Source organism: Mobula birostris, chromosome 10, assembly GCF_030028105.1.
Source record: "Mobula birostris isolate sMobBir1 chromosome 10, sMobBir1.hap1, whole genome shotgun sequence".
Taxonomy (NCBI): Eukaryota; Metazoa; Chordata; class Chondrichthyes; order Myliobatiformes; family Myliobatidae; genus Mobula; species Mobula birostris.
The window spans coordinates 119236941-119252977 of record NC_092379.1 but is presented as its reverse complement, the minus strand read 5'-3'; the positions used below and the strand labels follow the sequence as shown (position 1 = coordinate 119252977).

Below are 16037 nucleotides of genomic sequence, written 5' to 3'. Positions count from 1 at the left end.
CAAGTGCTGGTATGGGCACACCCAAAAATTTTCCTGTTGACCTGTCATCATTGAAATTTACACACCATACATACATTGATCAACTTTAGATTTATTGTTTAACCAGGAAACAGCATATACAAGATATGTTTTTCACCAATGCTTATGCTTTAAAGAAAAATAAAAGCTAAATTATAGCACTGTCGATTGTGTTTTAGGATGCATCTCTGTTCCTACACAACCTGTCAATGTGAAAGCACTGGGAAAAGTGTCCAAGTCATTAAAGCACTTCAATGTTTACACATAATTGGTTATAAAATTATAATGTTCTGGATGTACACTCAACTAAATAATATGCAGTTGACTACCAGATAAGCTAAGCCTATTACATATTTCAATGCAAATGAAGAATGAGGCATAAAATATTGCTAAGCAATTTTATTAAGTGTGGCAAGAACAAAGAATGAACAAAGAAAGAGCTGGCAGAACAAGGAAAAGGCAGTTGTGGTCATCTCATTATGAGAAGAAATCAGCCATAACTGAATGGTGGAGCAGACTCGATGGGCTGAATGGCCATATTCTGCTCCTATGTCTTATATGCCCAGAGGTTGGTTTAGAAAGTCATCTGGAGGCATAAATTTGTGATCTGCACAGCACTATGATACTGTAAAGGAAAATGCTTCATTCAGGGTTGCATGAAGTCAACTATAATTTTTCTTCACAGCCCTGCTACACAAGGGTTTGAAAAATTGTAATTTCTACACTACAGGGAAGTAAACAGTATGGAAGCGACTCAAAGAGCATGCAAGAACCATGACCAGAAACACACAAAAAAACTTCAGGGCCACCTCAGGCCTGGACATATGACCCTTCCTCTGGGTGGATACATCATCAAGAAAATGTTGAGATTTGAAGAGTATTTCTTCAAACATGAATAAACAAAAGCCGAATCAATGGGACCAACTAATCAGGTAAACAGTTTAGCTATGAAATACATTAACAAAAAGCCTGACCACCCAAAAGAAAAAAGTGGACAGGAAAACGAATCCAAGTGTTTTGTTTTCTTCAAATAACAAGAACTTAACCATAAAAATTATAATCTTTATATAAAACCTACTGTGAAAACTTCACTTTGAAAATAGTTCAAGAAAGAGGCTTTGTTGGAAATTCTGTGGGAAACTTCGAAATTAGCTATTTGGTATGCACAGGGCAATTTCTGAACTTGTAAGCCAAAAGACTCAAGCAGCTGAAGGGGTAGTTACTGTTCCACACATCTCCCATTTGTCATGGAATGTCTGCTCTCTGCCAAAATACTCAAGGTAGAATTTGAGCATTACAGGCTTGTGTTATTCAGCCCATCATTTATTGGGACAAGCAAGAGAAAAGGAAATTTTAATTCTATGTGCAGGATTCACTTCAGATTGACCCAGGAGACACAGATATTTCACAACACCATAATTATTTTTTTTCCATTTTATAAACACTCGTCTTTTGACTTAATTAGAAAAATCAAAATTCTATTTTGAGAAAGAACATAAAAATTCAAAGATTCCAATATTCTCTGGCCTTCAATAATTCTGATCTTGCCACCTCCCTGCTTCATTGTAGATACGTTACCAGCATAGGTGCCTGGATAACACTTAGACAAGCCAAAATTCAGGACATTTTTAGCAAAGAAACAAGATGGCTGCAGACAGCTCACAAAGCTACCACTTTTAAATATGTTCCTTCTTCTGAACTGCAATCAAGTACAGCCTGTAATTTCCAGTTTGATGATGTAATTTTGAGCCAACCACGCAATCTGGCACTTTTGGTATCTACTGGGGGTTTTGGCGAAGTTTGCAGCAGAGTATTGTTTCCTAATGGCGGAATGTGAGCCTATAGTTGGCTTCACTACTCCTCGACGATCAATGCATCAGGACTTGATAAGGACAAGAGCAGAAGGCATGTGGGTGTTCAGTTCCGTCTGCTTCCATTTGGTGTCCCTCTTAATGCCGTCAGAGGAAGGTGCAGGATTCTTGGACCCCCCCACTGCATGACTTGATCATGGTTTGACCGTGGCTGCGAGACTTTTTTTTGGGTGGGGTGGACTCTGCAGTTTGATGTCTTAAGACCTCAGTGAACAGTTTGTGGCTGTGGACTCGGTAGTGGGGGCCTCTGCAACTGGCCCGAAACTGCTTCTGTGGCTGTAACTTACAGTCACCGCGCAGTGCTAAACTTAAGTGACTTGGTGGCTGTGGCTCCCAGTCCATTTCATAGTTTGATATTTAATATTCAGTGAGTTATTTGTTCACTTCTTGCCCCTTGTGCGATTTGCTCTTTTTTCACACTTTGGGCATGTGTGTTCTTTTAACAGGTTTATGGTGTTTCTTTGCTTCATGGCTGCGTGCGGGAGTAGGAATCTCAGGGTTGTGTACATACTTTGATAATGAAAGTACTTTGAGACTTTGAAAGAAGAGAGTGCCTGACATCAAAGCTCTCTGCACATACCAGATACGGTGTTCTTGGAAATGAAGTGCAAAATATTTGGAGAATCAAAGATTAAGCTTGTAAGCCACATTGCTGTGGAATGCCTTGATGACATGTTGACCAGAATGGAGTGTGGAAACTCAGCCTCACTTGGGACTATTACTCTGATTTAAAAGTTAACCCTGTTAAAAGTACACAATTACCTATACACTATAAAAACGCTAGTTTTTTTTTGCAAAAATACCAAAGGTGTTCACCCCGCCATATTCCATTAAAATGTGTAAACATGCCATTAACCCCACTGATTCCATGCCAGCTCTCAGTACATTCACATCAATCTAATGCCCCCTCCCATTTCCCTGTAATTCACCCTCTTCCACGTGCCCATTAATTTCCCACCACCCAATTTAAGGTAGTGACTTAATCTACCAATGTGTACATCTCTGTAGAACCAGTTGGGAACTAAAAAAGCATAAAGATGTGCAAATTCTCAAAGTAGTGAAAATGTAATTTAGATATTGTTGCAGAGATAGGAGAAATGCTTCACTGAAGTATATAGTCCATATACATAATGAAGTAGATAATGCCAAATATGTTATAAATTATGATGATTAGAATATCTTTAAAATACATTTAGAAATATCACAAAAGTAGTGTAGGAGTAAATGTCAGGAACTTATTTGTGAGAACATGTTGAAGTTACTTTTAATATTAAGTCTAGTAATAAACAAAATGCTCTACTAACAGAAGACAAACTTGTTCCACTGCAGTTTGTTTTAAAATAATTGAATTCACAAGCTCAAATAATTCAAAGACCAATGACAGCATTTCAATGATACAGAATGCTCCGACATAATCCTAAGTGGAAGAATAGAAGGTTTAATTTTTCTGTAGTTCAACTGGGCACAGCATGAAAATTTCACATAGTTGTGCACTGTGTGATGACCAAGTGATGACCTACAAAACAGAAGTGCCATTGTTGCTGGATTATTATTAGCTTCCTCAAAATATGACAGGCATCTCCGACAGGGTCCATGGTTCCAGAATCAGCCGACAAAATACCTGGAATTTCTTAGTTGCCATTTTAGTAAATTTGAGGAGCAGAAAATTGAATCAACATAACCAATAGCTATAGGTGCAATTAATAACAACCCAATATAGAAGCCACTAATAGCCATACACAACAGCAGGCAAATATGGATGCAACTTCAATATAAACCATGATCATATGGTTACACCCACAGAGGATAAAATGTCAAAATACCAACAAGAGTCATAACCTTGATCAGACACTGACATTGCCTAGAGGCTGCTTTTATTAGACAATGGCAGCAGTTGATATTTTATCCTTTTTTTAAAAATTTTATCCTTTTTTTTTAAAATAACAGAAGCCCAAAACCCAACCTCATAGTTTAAGAACAACCAACCAGAGATTTAAGGAATTCAAACATAAAGGAACTTTCCTAAAATCCCTTCCGTAAAAGACAGGAAAGGGGAAGCTAAGGCCAAAGACCAGAATGTCTATTTCTTGGTATAGCAGTAAATTTAAGGCCTACTGGTACCATTGCTTCTTGGGTTCTTACAAAAATGTCTGTGCTAGTCAAGAAACAGAGCTTGGAAAATTAAGTATTATTAGCTATTGCACTGAATGTCAATATATCCAATTTGGCAAGCAAGTGTGTCAGTAGCCAAGGAAAGTCTTGGTTGCATTTTGGATCAGGACAGGTGTCCCAAAAAGTGGGATCAAAGGGTAATCTTATAACAACAGTAGGCTTTACCATATGTACACAGCTTTACTATGACAACACCCACCTCAAAACTTCACAGTTGCTATAGAATCCTTTCAGTGGCTAAATGATTGTGGATTAGTTCCTAGATTTTAGCACTAGCCTTGGTTACTGAATTAATTGTTTCGTAGAGTTCAAACAAGAAACGCTTACTTACTCTGCCCAATAAGCTGAGCAATGGCCTTACGGTTGTCTTCGGAACCTTCACATTCCTTAACAGCAAGCTGTTTGTTAGCAGTTTCCAGACGATCTACGATTCACAGAACACAAGACAAGGAAACAGCTAAGTCTCGAGGAAGTGGATGTTAAGAACTGTATAACAGATAAGTGTCACATTACACCAAGCAAATGTTACAGAACTATATTTCTGAAGCAGTTCCAACAAAACCAGCATCTGGTGCCCGTGCTACAGATACAGACCTATTTATAATCGCACTATACATTAGTTTATTTTATAATTTACAATCATTTGTCTGCATCTACACCAGTTTTGAGAAAGGCCAGTCCAAACCAGGAGTGTTTCTGGCTGTCCTTAATAGTCCATAAGAATGGCAAAGAGCACATAAATGCACTTGAGTCACAATTTATGACCTACCTCAACTTCCAGTGGCAAGCCTGGTTTATATCAGTTGTCATCAAAACCAGCTTTTCACATAGTTGAGAACTTGTTCAATTGTTTAGTTTGCCAATGATAACAAACCAAAGTAACAATCAGACCTTATGGTGATGACTTTACCAGTACATCGCACAGTTTGAATCAACTGAACTGACATCAAGATTTTAAACTTCTGGTGTGTCTGACCTCAGGAGAAACAAAGGTAAATTTGCTACTGAACTCTTGCATACGTACAACAAAATTTTACACCACAGAAGGTAAGCGCAGGAGACCATTGGCCCAGTAATCTCTGTCAGCTGAAAACAATTCTGATTGCAAAAATGCACAGAAAAAGTATTCTTCTACGTCCTTCATTCGACTGGTGGTAGCCATGGTCAAAATTTGCCAAACCACGGAAATGTTCATTTACAAATTACTGTTCCAAGGTTTATCAAAATCTTGAAGTCAAACAAATAAGGAGACTTAATAATGTCCTTAACTGATATTTTTAAACTATTATTTACAATGCATCTCTGTTGGGGTCTATTGTTTCCTCAAAATCTTTATTTTCTTCTGCAATGATTAGAACAAACCTGATTAAAACAAAAGATCTAAAGTAATTGCATTGATGGCCTGCTGATCAACATCCACTATCATCAACAGAAAGAACACGACATGCATGTTGCTGATTTTTCATACTAATAATAGTTATATTGGCTTTATACGATCCAGAGATTGTCATCTGAAATAACAGAAATATAAACAAAGTACGACTAACAGAAGTGGAAGCAACATCCATCAACAGCAACAATTCCATACAACATATTAGCAAGCATGAATTAGCAAGAGTAGGCCACTCAGCCCCTCGAGCCAGCTCTGCAATCACTCCCATTGAGGGTTCTTCGGAGTTTATAGTGGACTGCCAGCAACAGTTTTACAAACTGCTTTTGCATCAGATTATACACAAATCCAACTACGATTAACTATTCAATCAACCACTGTACTATCTATGGTATTGTAGAGTTTCTACAACAGCATCTACAGCAAATGCACTTTGAAAGGTATTGTCCTATAACTGAACCATTAGGACAGCCCCTTCACTGATGAACCACTAGATCAACGGCTGCCAATTAAAACATCTCCAAACATGAAACACTCAAATGACAACTGAAGCATGATATGTAATCAATGAATGGCAAGTGTTAAGTTGCATATTAATACTTGTATACAGTGACATATAAAACTATTCAGCCCTCACCCTTTGATCACAAAAATGAGTACAAAACCAGGGATTTTGATCACTTAACTTGAGAATTTGTATTTGTAAATCATTTTCTCCTTTTGTCAAAGTAGAGCCCAGAAGAGGGGAAATTGTAAAGCTTGGAAAATGGAAATGTCAGCAATTCAAAAGTATTCATCAGTACTTAGTTGGAGCACCTCTCACAGCAATTACAGCCAGTAATCTTTTTGGCTAATTCTCTATTAGCTTTGCACATTGTGATGGAGCAAGATTTGCCCAGTCCTCCTTGCAAAATTGCTCAAGCTGCACCAGGTTAGTTGGGGAATGGCTGTGGACCATCTTGTGGTCTTACCAGAAATGCTCAATCGGGTTAAGTTCAGGTCTCTGACTGGGCCACTCAAGGACAGCAATTTTCTTCACTTGAAGCCACTCCATGGTTGCTCTGGCAGTATGCTTTGGGTTGTCGTCCTGCTGAAAGACAAACTTTGAGCTTTCTGGCAGAGGCTAGCAGGTTTTTATCCACGATCTCTATTCTTAGCAGCATTCATCTTCCAGTCCTGACTGCTGAAAAGCATCCCCATAGCACGATGTTACCTCCATCATACTTTATAGCAGGGATGGTCTCAGTCAGTCCGGATTGGAAGCAGCATCTCCAACACCATCACACTGAGCACAGGGGGCCCCCCCAGGGCTGTGTGCTCAGTCCACTGCTGTTCACTCTGCTGACCCACGACTGTGCTGCAACACACTGCTTGAATCACATCATCAAGTTCGCCGATGACACGACCGTGGTGGGTCTCATCAACAAGAACGATGAGTCAGCATACAGAGATGAGGTGCAGTGGCTAACGGATTGGTGCAGAGCCAACAACCTGTCTCTGAATATGAACAAAACAAAAGAGATGGTTGTTGACTTCAGGAGGACACGGAACGACCACTCTCTGCTGAACATCGACGACCCCGTAAAGATCATTAAGAGCAACAAATTTCTTGGTGTTCACCTGGCGGAGAATCTCACCTGGTCCCTCAACACCAGCTCCATAGCAAACAAAGCCCAGCAGCATCTCTACTTTCTGCGAAGGCCGAGAAAAGTCCATCTCCCACCCCCAACCTCACCACATTCTACAGAGGTTGTATTGAGAGCATCCTGAGCAGCTGCATCACTGCCTGGTTCGGAAATTGCACCATCTTGGACCGTAAGACCCTGCAGCGGATAGTGAGGTCAGCTGAGAAGATCACTGGGGTCTCTCTTCCCGTCATTACAGACATTTACACCACACGCTGCATCCGTAAAGCAAACAGCATTATGAAGGACCCCACGCACCCCTCATACAAACTCTTCTCCCTCCTGCCATCGGGCAAAAGGCACTTAAGTATTCGGGCTCTCACGACCAGACTATGTAACAGTTTCTTCCCTCAAGTCATCAGACTCCTCAATACCCAGAACCTGGACTGACACCAAACTACTGCCCTCTACTGTGCATATTGTCTTGTTTATTACTTATTGTAATGCCTGCACTGTTTTGTGCACTTTATGCAGTTTTGGGTAGGTCTGTAGTCTAGTGTAGTTTTTGTGTTGTTTTACGTAGTTCAGTGTAGTTTTTGTATTTTTCATGTAGCACCATGGTCCTGAAAAACGCTGTCTCATTTTTACTGTGTACTGTACCAGCAGTTGTGGTCGAAATGACAATAAAAAGTGACTTGACTTGACCTGACCTGACCTGGATGATATGCAGCATTAGATTTATGCCACACATACCAATCAGTGTAGAGGCCAAAAAGTTCCACCAGTCTCATTTGACCACAAAACCTTCTTCCATATCTTTACAGTATCTTCTAAGTGACACTTTGCAAAGTGCTTACGGGCAAGGATATGCTTTTTTTTAAAAAAAAGCCAAGGCTTCTTTTTTGCCATTCTTCTATCAATACCCATTTTGTGCAAGACCTTGGAGATTGTGGAGCTATGAACTTCATTTTCAGTTGCAGCTCACTCGCAGTGACTGTTGGCATCACAGGTCTTTCTTACAAGTGCCATTATTCTCCAGTGACTAAGTTTAGAAGGGCAGCCTGAACTAGACAATGTGATTGTGGTTTCACAATGGATTGCACTGAACTCCAAGCTATGTTGAGTGCCTTTGAGGTGGTCTCCAGATTTGTGCTTCTCTATTGTTATTTCCCTGACTTACTTTGAATGCACTTTTGTCTTTATTTTGGATTGCTCTATTGAAAATCTACCAGCAACAAATTGAGCAAGTTGCTAAGGTAATATATAGCACTGTACCTGACAAAAATTAGTAATTACAAAGGAGATGAATACTTTTTCAGCTTCACAATTTTGGTTTTTAGTTTTTAGTAAATTGTTGACAGGTTTTGGATTTTTTTCTTTTCATATGACATGATGCCAAATGTTTTGTAGTTAGCTCAAAAAAAATACTCCAATATATTTTTAATTTAGAAAATGAGACAGTAAAATGTGAAAGTAGTTGTGGGGGCTGAATACTTTTTCACGGCACTGTATGTGAAAGTAGGTTATAATCTAAAGTCAAGCAAAGAGTTACAGGTGGCACAGGCAATAAATAACTAAGTGTAATTTATCCGCCTTCAGCATTACTTGTTGCTTCTAGTAGGATCTAACTTAAAATGAGACTTGGAAACATCATTTTGTATTAATCATTAATTCTTTATATCGGTTCCCGTTTTTTAAAATCACTTTGTGGAGATCTGTTTTCACTGTGACACAAAAGGGTCTTTCTCTGTTGATCAGTGTCAAAAAAGCCAAATTAAATCCACAGTGATTCAATGTTGTAAAACAATAAAACATTAAAACTTCCAAGGTGGGGGAGGGGGTGTGAATACTCTTTATAGGATAGATATAGAAATAAAACATACTTTATATACATATACACACACACACACTGATAATGACTAATACAATAACCCTTTCATAAATCCATTTTCAGCTTTGATTTGTTGTCACACTATTATGTACCAAATAATAATCTAATGTTATATTGTTTTGCAATAATGCTAGTAGTGGTTAACCAAGATCATTTATATGAGGTTACAGGAGAATTGGTACATTTTTACTTACCTACATTACCAAATACCCGTTCCAAAAACTTATCTGAAATCCTCTTCTTATTCCCCAATATGACTCCATGTTTTTCCCTGCACACTTTATCACATCACCTACTCTGCAATATGTTCAGCTTTGTAATTCCTGGCTCAGATTCATGGTGCAATATTTGTATGGTACTATTTAAGAAATAATCAGAACTCTACAAAGTCTATCCATCCATAAGAGTGAACATGGCATAACAAAGCACTAACTTTAAAGAATAACACTATGTTGTTAATACAAATATTACACTTTAAAAGCTAAAATGTAATAATGGTTCAATTTATTCCGAAGATTACAATGACAATGCAGAAAACAGAAAGGGGAAACTGAATGAGAATAGTCATTCATAATGAAGACCATATGTTTTTTATTTTTATTTACCACGATTCTTAGCAACTTTCTAATTGTCAGAAAGAGCATCTTCGATACCCCTCTGCCCTACCCTTTCCACTGCTCAGAAGCTGGAGTTCTCTGTTATCTTCCTTCCCATTTTATCAAAGCTTATGGGAATATTACACCCAAGTCATGCTAGCTTCCTTTGCAACTTTTGAAATCTGTACAAACTCACCTCTTTGACTATGCTTTTGGTAACTTCTAATTCGTCTAATTCTACTTGGGATCAGTTTCCACCTTTGTGAAGTGCCTCAACAAATACAGTCTGTTACTGTTGAGAGTAAAGGAAACGACAGAAGTAGTAGAGAAAGCTCAGCAGACCAAGGCTAGAAGAAAACACACACTTTGGAAAGAGCAAAATGCACACAGGACCAAGGCAGGTGCAGAGGGGGAAAATGAAGTCATTAGAAGTGAAGGAGGAAAACGGGGCAGCAACAAGTATCAATGAGCATTACAGCACTGGGTATTTTTATTGTTAAAAACATCCCTACAGATAAATATTTCACCTACTCTACCTGGAGTTATTGCTTTTGAGCCGAGCATTGTGTGTAGAACAATTCCCTAACAGTTTCATTAAACTTACAGGCCACTGGTCTGGTACCTTGTCCTACTTTGAAAACTTTTTTGAGTACAAGAGGAAGTATAGTGTTGGCATAAGAGAGAGGAAAATGAAGCAATGTAATACTCAGCAGAGAGATCGCTTTCCTGTGTTGGAAGTCCAAAGACTGACACCAAAGGAATGGCGGAATCAGAAATGAATGAACCATGTATCGTGACTATCCAGTTGTGGACCAACCAACAGGTATCCGAAGAAGAAAGTCTATTATGGGAAATAATGCACACAGTCGGCTCTCCGTGATCCTAAAATTGAAGATCAGCTGATACAGCACTTCATTTATTTGCTTTAAGATAATCATTATTGAAGGACTTACTCACTTCCTCAACCCCTTCCATTTTGCCCGACATGCCCTCGTCCAAATAGCATTGTGTGCTGTTTACATTGAATGCAATTATCCAACCACTGAAAGGACTGAGATTAAAACTCATGAATTGCAACAGTGAACTTCTCTGCCAGCATGATGGCAACGGTGACACATTCCTGCAGTTTCAAAACTACAATGACCATTTCACAACAGCTCCTGAGACCTGTGATGTTCAGGCTACAATATTATTCACTTCCCAACATCCATTTATACTCTTTTCAGATATTTATCCTTCAGATTAATACACATTGTTATAAAGTAACATTTGCCACACAATGCAAAATGCTATGTGATCTAATAATTAATGTAAAAATAATGTTAACCTTCCTTATTACCTCTTCAATCCATCTGTGACATCCTCCAGTGTGTCCTAGGTGCTGATATGCCAAGTCACTAGCACCCATTCACAAACCTGAAAAGTCTTTTTTTCCAAACCCTTCTTTAACATTCCCTGCCTTTTCATGCATTACTTTACAGTTCAGCGACAAGTGTCCCATTTCTCAGCAGAAGACAAGTTTAGCTATATCACCAAAAAGACAAGGACACTTCCTCACTTGAGCAAAAGAAAGTAGAGAAAAAAAACTTGATCAGTGTATCAGAACTGCCAGAAGCAGAGGGCCAAATCGTATTTCTGTTTTCTTTCCTGGAAATGGGCTGAAAAGATCAATATTATTTGATGCAATTAGAATCAATAAGTGGTAACATACGCTGCTTTAGAAACCATTAAATGCAGAACTAACTTCTTTTTCCATTTAGTCTGATCTTACTGAAGTACCAAAACTCGCCTTACCTCTTAGATCTCGATTGAAATCATGAAGTCTCCGGATTTCCCCTTCTAGCTTGTTACGCATAGCTTTCTCCAAGCTTTCTTTCTTGGAAGATGACTTGACCAGGTTCTCATAAGCCTCTGACACTCGCTCGATTTCCATTTCCAGCTGCAACAAGGGGAAAACGTTTCTAAGCAGCAGCTCCACCACTGCCTGACCCACAGCATTTGTCATGAACATTCAGAGCATGCAGTCAGAACCAAAAACTTAGTGCAGCTCCATTTACACGCCTATGAATTATTCCATTAATATATTCAATTACCATATCAGTGCTGGTCCTCCCCCCACAGGTAGCTGTCACCATGTTAGAGGATTTGAAATGTACTCACAAGGAAACATTTGTAAATCAATGGGCAGGCCAGTCAATGCTATAGCAATCAAGAAAATGAAGCAGATACCACAGAACTTTACTCCTATTGCAAATTTGTGCACTTTAGGAACAGGGTGCTTAGGCGGATGAGTGGCACCAGCGCAGCTGCACTTACTGACTTAAGCTTATTTTATTTATTTTTACTTTTGTGATACAGCACGGAATAGGCCCTTCGAGCCACGTCACCCCAGCAAACCCCACCCCCGACAAACCCAATTAACCCTGACCTAGTCACGGGACGATTTACCTACCTGGAACAGCTCTGGACACCGGGAAGGAGCTGGAGCACCAGGGAAAAAACATGCATCCCACGGGGAGGACGTACAGAGACACCTTACAAAACGGCACCTGAACTGAACTCCGGAACGCCCCAAGCTGTGGTAGCATTGGGCTAACCCCTATGCTAACGTGGCACCCCTTATGACCTCTGGCTGATAGCTGACCAGGATAACCCCCCAGCTCCGAAGCAATCAAGTGGGTAAATTCTATTGCAGATAGAATTAGAAAAAAACAGGAATAAATTCAAGGTATTAGAGCATCCTCTAACTTGTTTTGTTACTACCTCCTACTTTTTTCAAGCACCCATACATACCAATCAGAAGCTCAGAGATCAACTGCAAATACAAATGAAAAAGGTAAAGTAAGCTGTCAATAATTTGCCCTAATCTTGGTTAATCTGTTTTTCCATCAGGACCTCTTGCTACATACATCACAGTTGAGAAATCTAATTTAGTTCTTATGGTTGGAGTCCAAATACTTATTCTGCATTTATGTTCACCATACCTCCAGTTCAAGTCTCAAAATTCACACAGAGCACTCCTGCTCTAGTCAGCTCTCCCAAAGCTCTTCAAACGTTTGTCCCCTATAACTAGATGTAAGTAAAAACATCTGATTCATTACCTTTGTACACCTTAATGCACAGCTCAGTACCACACTGAACAAATGGTCAGCAGGCATCACAGAAAACACTAACTTCTGACAGATCTGATATGCTTCCATTGTGATCAATAATGCAGTACAATCCTTCTTACAGTTGCATAAGGATCGCACAAGAACTCACTTGTCCTTACCAACTACTGAGCAACCAATTAATAATTACTACTCTTTTGAGAGAGAAAAGGGATGAGGGGAGGTAACTACTAACTCTAGGGCCAATGCACATCCAGCATTATGAGCTTACATTACCATGGTAACTGAGTGTATGAGGACAGCCAAGTATCTCTTATTTGAAGCTGAAAGGACAGAAGGCTCAACTGATACTTGGTTTATCTGCAATAACTCTGTAAACCAATTACTAACATTCTGTATCTGGTCTTAGCTAAACAGATAAATAGATACTGAATTCTGATGTTCATGCAGACTTAGCTGTTTAACCAGAATCCCACACACACACTCACAGAATACATCATCAGGGATTCCCACGACCCAGGTCATGCACTCTTCTTGCTGCTGCCATCAGGTAGAAGGTACAAGATCCTCAGGACTCACACTACCAGGTTCTAGAACAGTTACTACTCCTCAACCATCAGGCTCTCGAACCAAACTGGATAACTTCACTTGTCCCATCACTGAAATGCACCCACAACCAATGGACTCACTTTCAAGGACTCTTCACCTTCTTGTTATTTATTGCTATTTATTTATACCTGCATTTGCACAGTTTGTTGTCTTCTGCACTCTGCCATTGATCCTGTTATAGTTACTATTCTATAGATTTGTGGAGTAGGCTCACAAGAAAATGAATCTCAGGGTTGTTCAAGATGACATATCAACATTGATAATAAAATTTACTTTGAACTTTGAACCCAAGACTAAGTTTACAATTACCATCACTCTGCACCCGAGACACAAGCAAATGTGGTACATCTTTGTGTGGATTCCATATTGGTAATAAGAAAAGTTCTGTTGTTATCATCTCTAATTATCTTGTTTTGAACATCTGATTTTAAAAAAAGGCTTAACCAAGTCTGATGGTTGAGCAGCCAGAATAAATGGATAAAAAGAAATAACAGTAGGGGTACCTTTAACAAATTGATTTTGGAAGAACTAGTCATTTTAATGCAATGAATTTAGTAATAGAAAACAATCAGAACCTACTGCAAACTCCACACCTACAAACAAAACCATGTTGCCCATTAGATTAGTGACATGTCATGTATTTTGATATGCCTATCAGAATGAAGATGTCAATGAACAGGATTTAAACTCTTCACAAGCATTTTCACATCACATCAGACATTGCTGCCTTACTCTTAATGATGTGTCTCTAACTCATTTGCCGAAAGCTCTTTACTAGATTTCCACTTCTTGTAGCATTTCAGCAAGCCACATTAAATTTAAACCAATTGAGAGGCAATTTCATGATTCCAATATATACAATGGATGAGTACTATACTGTACCTCATTTTGTAACCCTGGTATGCTTTATCTTTTTACGAGGTCCCAAAAAAAAACAATTTCGCAACCTACCAGCTATCAATTCCTCAAAGAACGATCTTTTCATCGATATGTTGCTTATACTACATGCTGCGTAAAAGTTGCCCAAAAAGTCTCTTTACCTTCTGCAATTTAGCCACTTTGTCGTAGTATCCCTCCAGCTCCTGGCGAAGAGCACGGTTTTCCTCTGATAAGATCTCCACCATCTGCTGAGCTCGCAAGACAATAGCCAAAGGGTCGCCCTGAAACTGTTGGTGCAAGTGGTTTGCAGGGGGGCCTTGTTGAGGCTGGATACACATTGGTGAGGCTGGGGGCTGCATTACTGATACAGATCCCATGGAGGTCTGAGATGATGACGGGCTGTGCTGATAGCTTCGCTGCTGTAATTGCAGTTGCTGAAGTATCTGTCCCTCTTGGTTTTGCCTGTTAATAGAATAAATATGCATAATATTAATATCAGATATAAAGAGTGTACACATAGTGGTCCCACAGGTTTTATCAAATTACATGGCCTCCTCTACTACCACAATGAGGACACTTTCAGGTTGGAGGAGCATATTTCATACAGCATGAAAAATGATTTCTCTTTCAATAATTTCCCCCTCTTCCCCCTTCCATCTTCTTCCATTCTCCCTTTCTGGTTCCCCTCTTACCTCTCTCCACTTCCCCTGGTGCCTCCTCCTCCTTCCCTTTCTCCCATGGTCCATTCCTCTTCCATCAGATTCCTTCTTCTCCAACCTTTTATTTTCCTACCTATCACTTCCCTGCTTCTCCTTTTATTCCCCCCCACCTCCACCACCCAACCTGGCTTCGCCCATCATGTTCTAGCCACGTTCAAGGACTCTTCATCTCATGTTTTTGATATCTATTGTTTAGTTATTTATTATTATTATTATTATATTTGCACAATTTGTTGTCTTCTGCACTCTAGTTGAATGCCCTAGTTGGGTGGTCCTCCACTGATCCCATTACGGTTATCATTCTCTACTTTTATTGAGTATGCCCACAAGAAAATGAATCTCAGAGTTGTATATGGAGAAGTACATGCACTTGAATAACAAATTTACTTTAAACATCTATATGCCTTCCCCTTCCCCCACCACCTTACTCTGGCTTCTTCCCCCTTCCTTTCCAGTCCTAATGAAGGGTCTCAGCCTGAAATTGTCTACTGATTATTCACTTCCACAGATGCTGCCCGACCTCCTGACTTCCTCCAGCACTGTGTGTGCGTAAACCAAGCGGTCCCACAGATTTTAACCAAATGACTTGTTCAAAAGTACAAACATTAATATGATAACGTGGGGGCTGCATGGTAGTGCAGCAGTGAGCACAATGCTATACATCGCCCACTGTAAGATCGGGGCTCAATTCTCATTGCTGTCTGTAACGAGTTTGTACATTCCGCCCATAACCTCACAGGTTTCCTCCAGGTGATCTGGCTTCCGCCCAATTTCCAAAGATGTACGGTTAGGGTTAGTAAGTTGTGAGAATGCCACGATGGCGCCAGAACAGCAAGCTGCTCAGCACGATCCCTGTTGATTTGATGCAAACAACACGTTTCACTGTATGTTTCAATGCATACGAGACAAATAAAGTTAATCCCTAAATCTTCTATATTACAAAGAAAACACCTATAAAATGGGGAGCTTCCATCTTGTGCAATGCATCATATTTCTACCGATTCAAACAGCTTGGGGGAGCCAGTTCTCACCCTGATCAGAGGTGCACTGTCAAGAGAGTTCAGCTCTTAGTCAAAATCAAGAGCACATTTGTTTGTGAATCCAGTGCAACTCTCCAAGCCAAATGGCTTCCATTCATATTTGGTTAGTGTGTGTAC

At 39.6% G+C, this 16037-nt stretch overlaps 1 protein-coding gene across 3 annotated transcripts in view; it reads right to left on the bottom strand.

Annotated features, from left to right (window-relative positions):
* The window catches only part of amot (angiomotin), a 71347-nt gene that overhangs the window by 19368 nt on the left and 35942 nt on the right, over positions 1–16037 (bottom strand). For all 3 annotated transcript variants that reach the window (XM_072270871.1, XM_072270872.1, XM_072270873.1), the window contains exons 3-5: positions 14323–14623; positions 11358–11502; positions 4393–4485 (exon numbers count right to left, since the gene is read on the bottom strand). In XM_072270871.1, coding sequence (XP_072126972.1) covers positions 4393–4485; positions 11358–11502; positions 14323–14623 — 539 coding nt within the window. The remainder of the gene's footprint in view (positions 1–4392; positions 4486–11357; positions 11503–14322; positions 14624–16037) is intronic.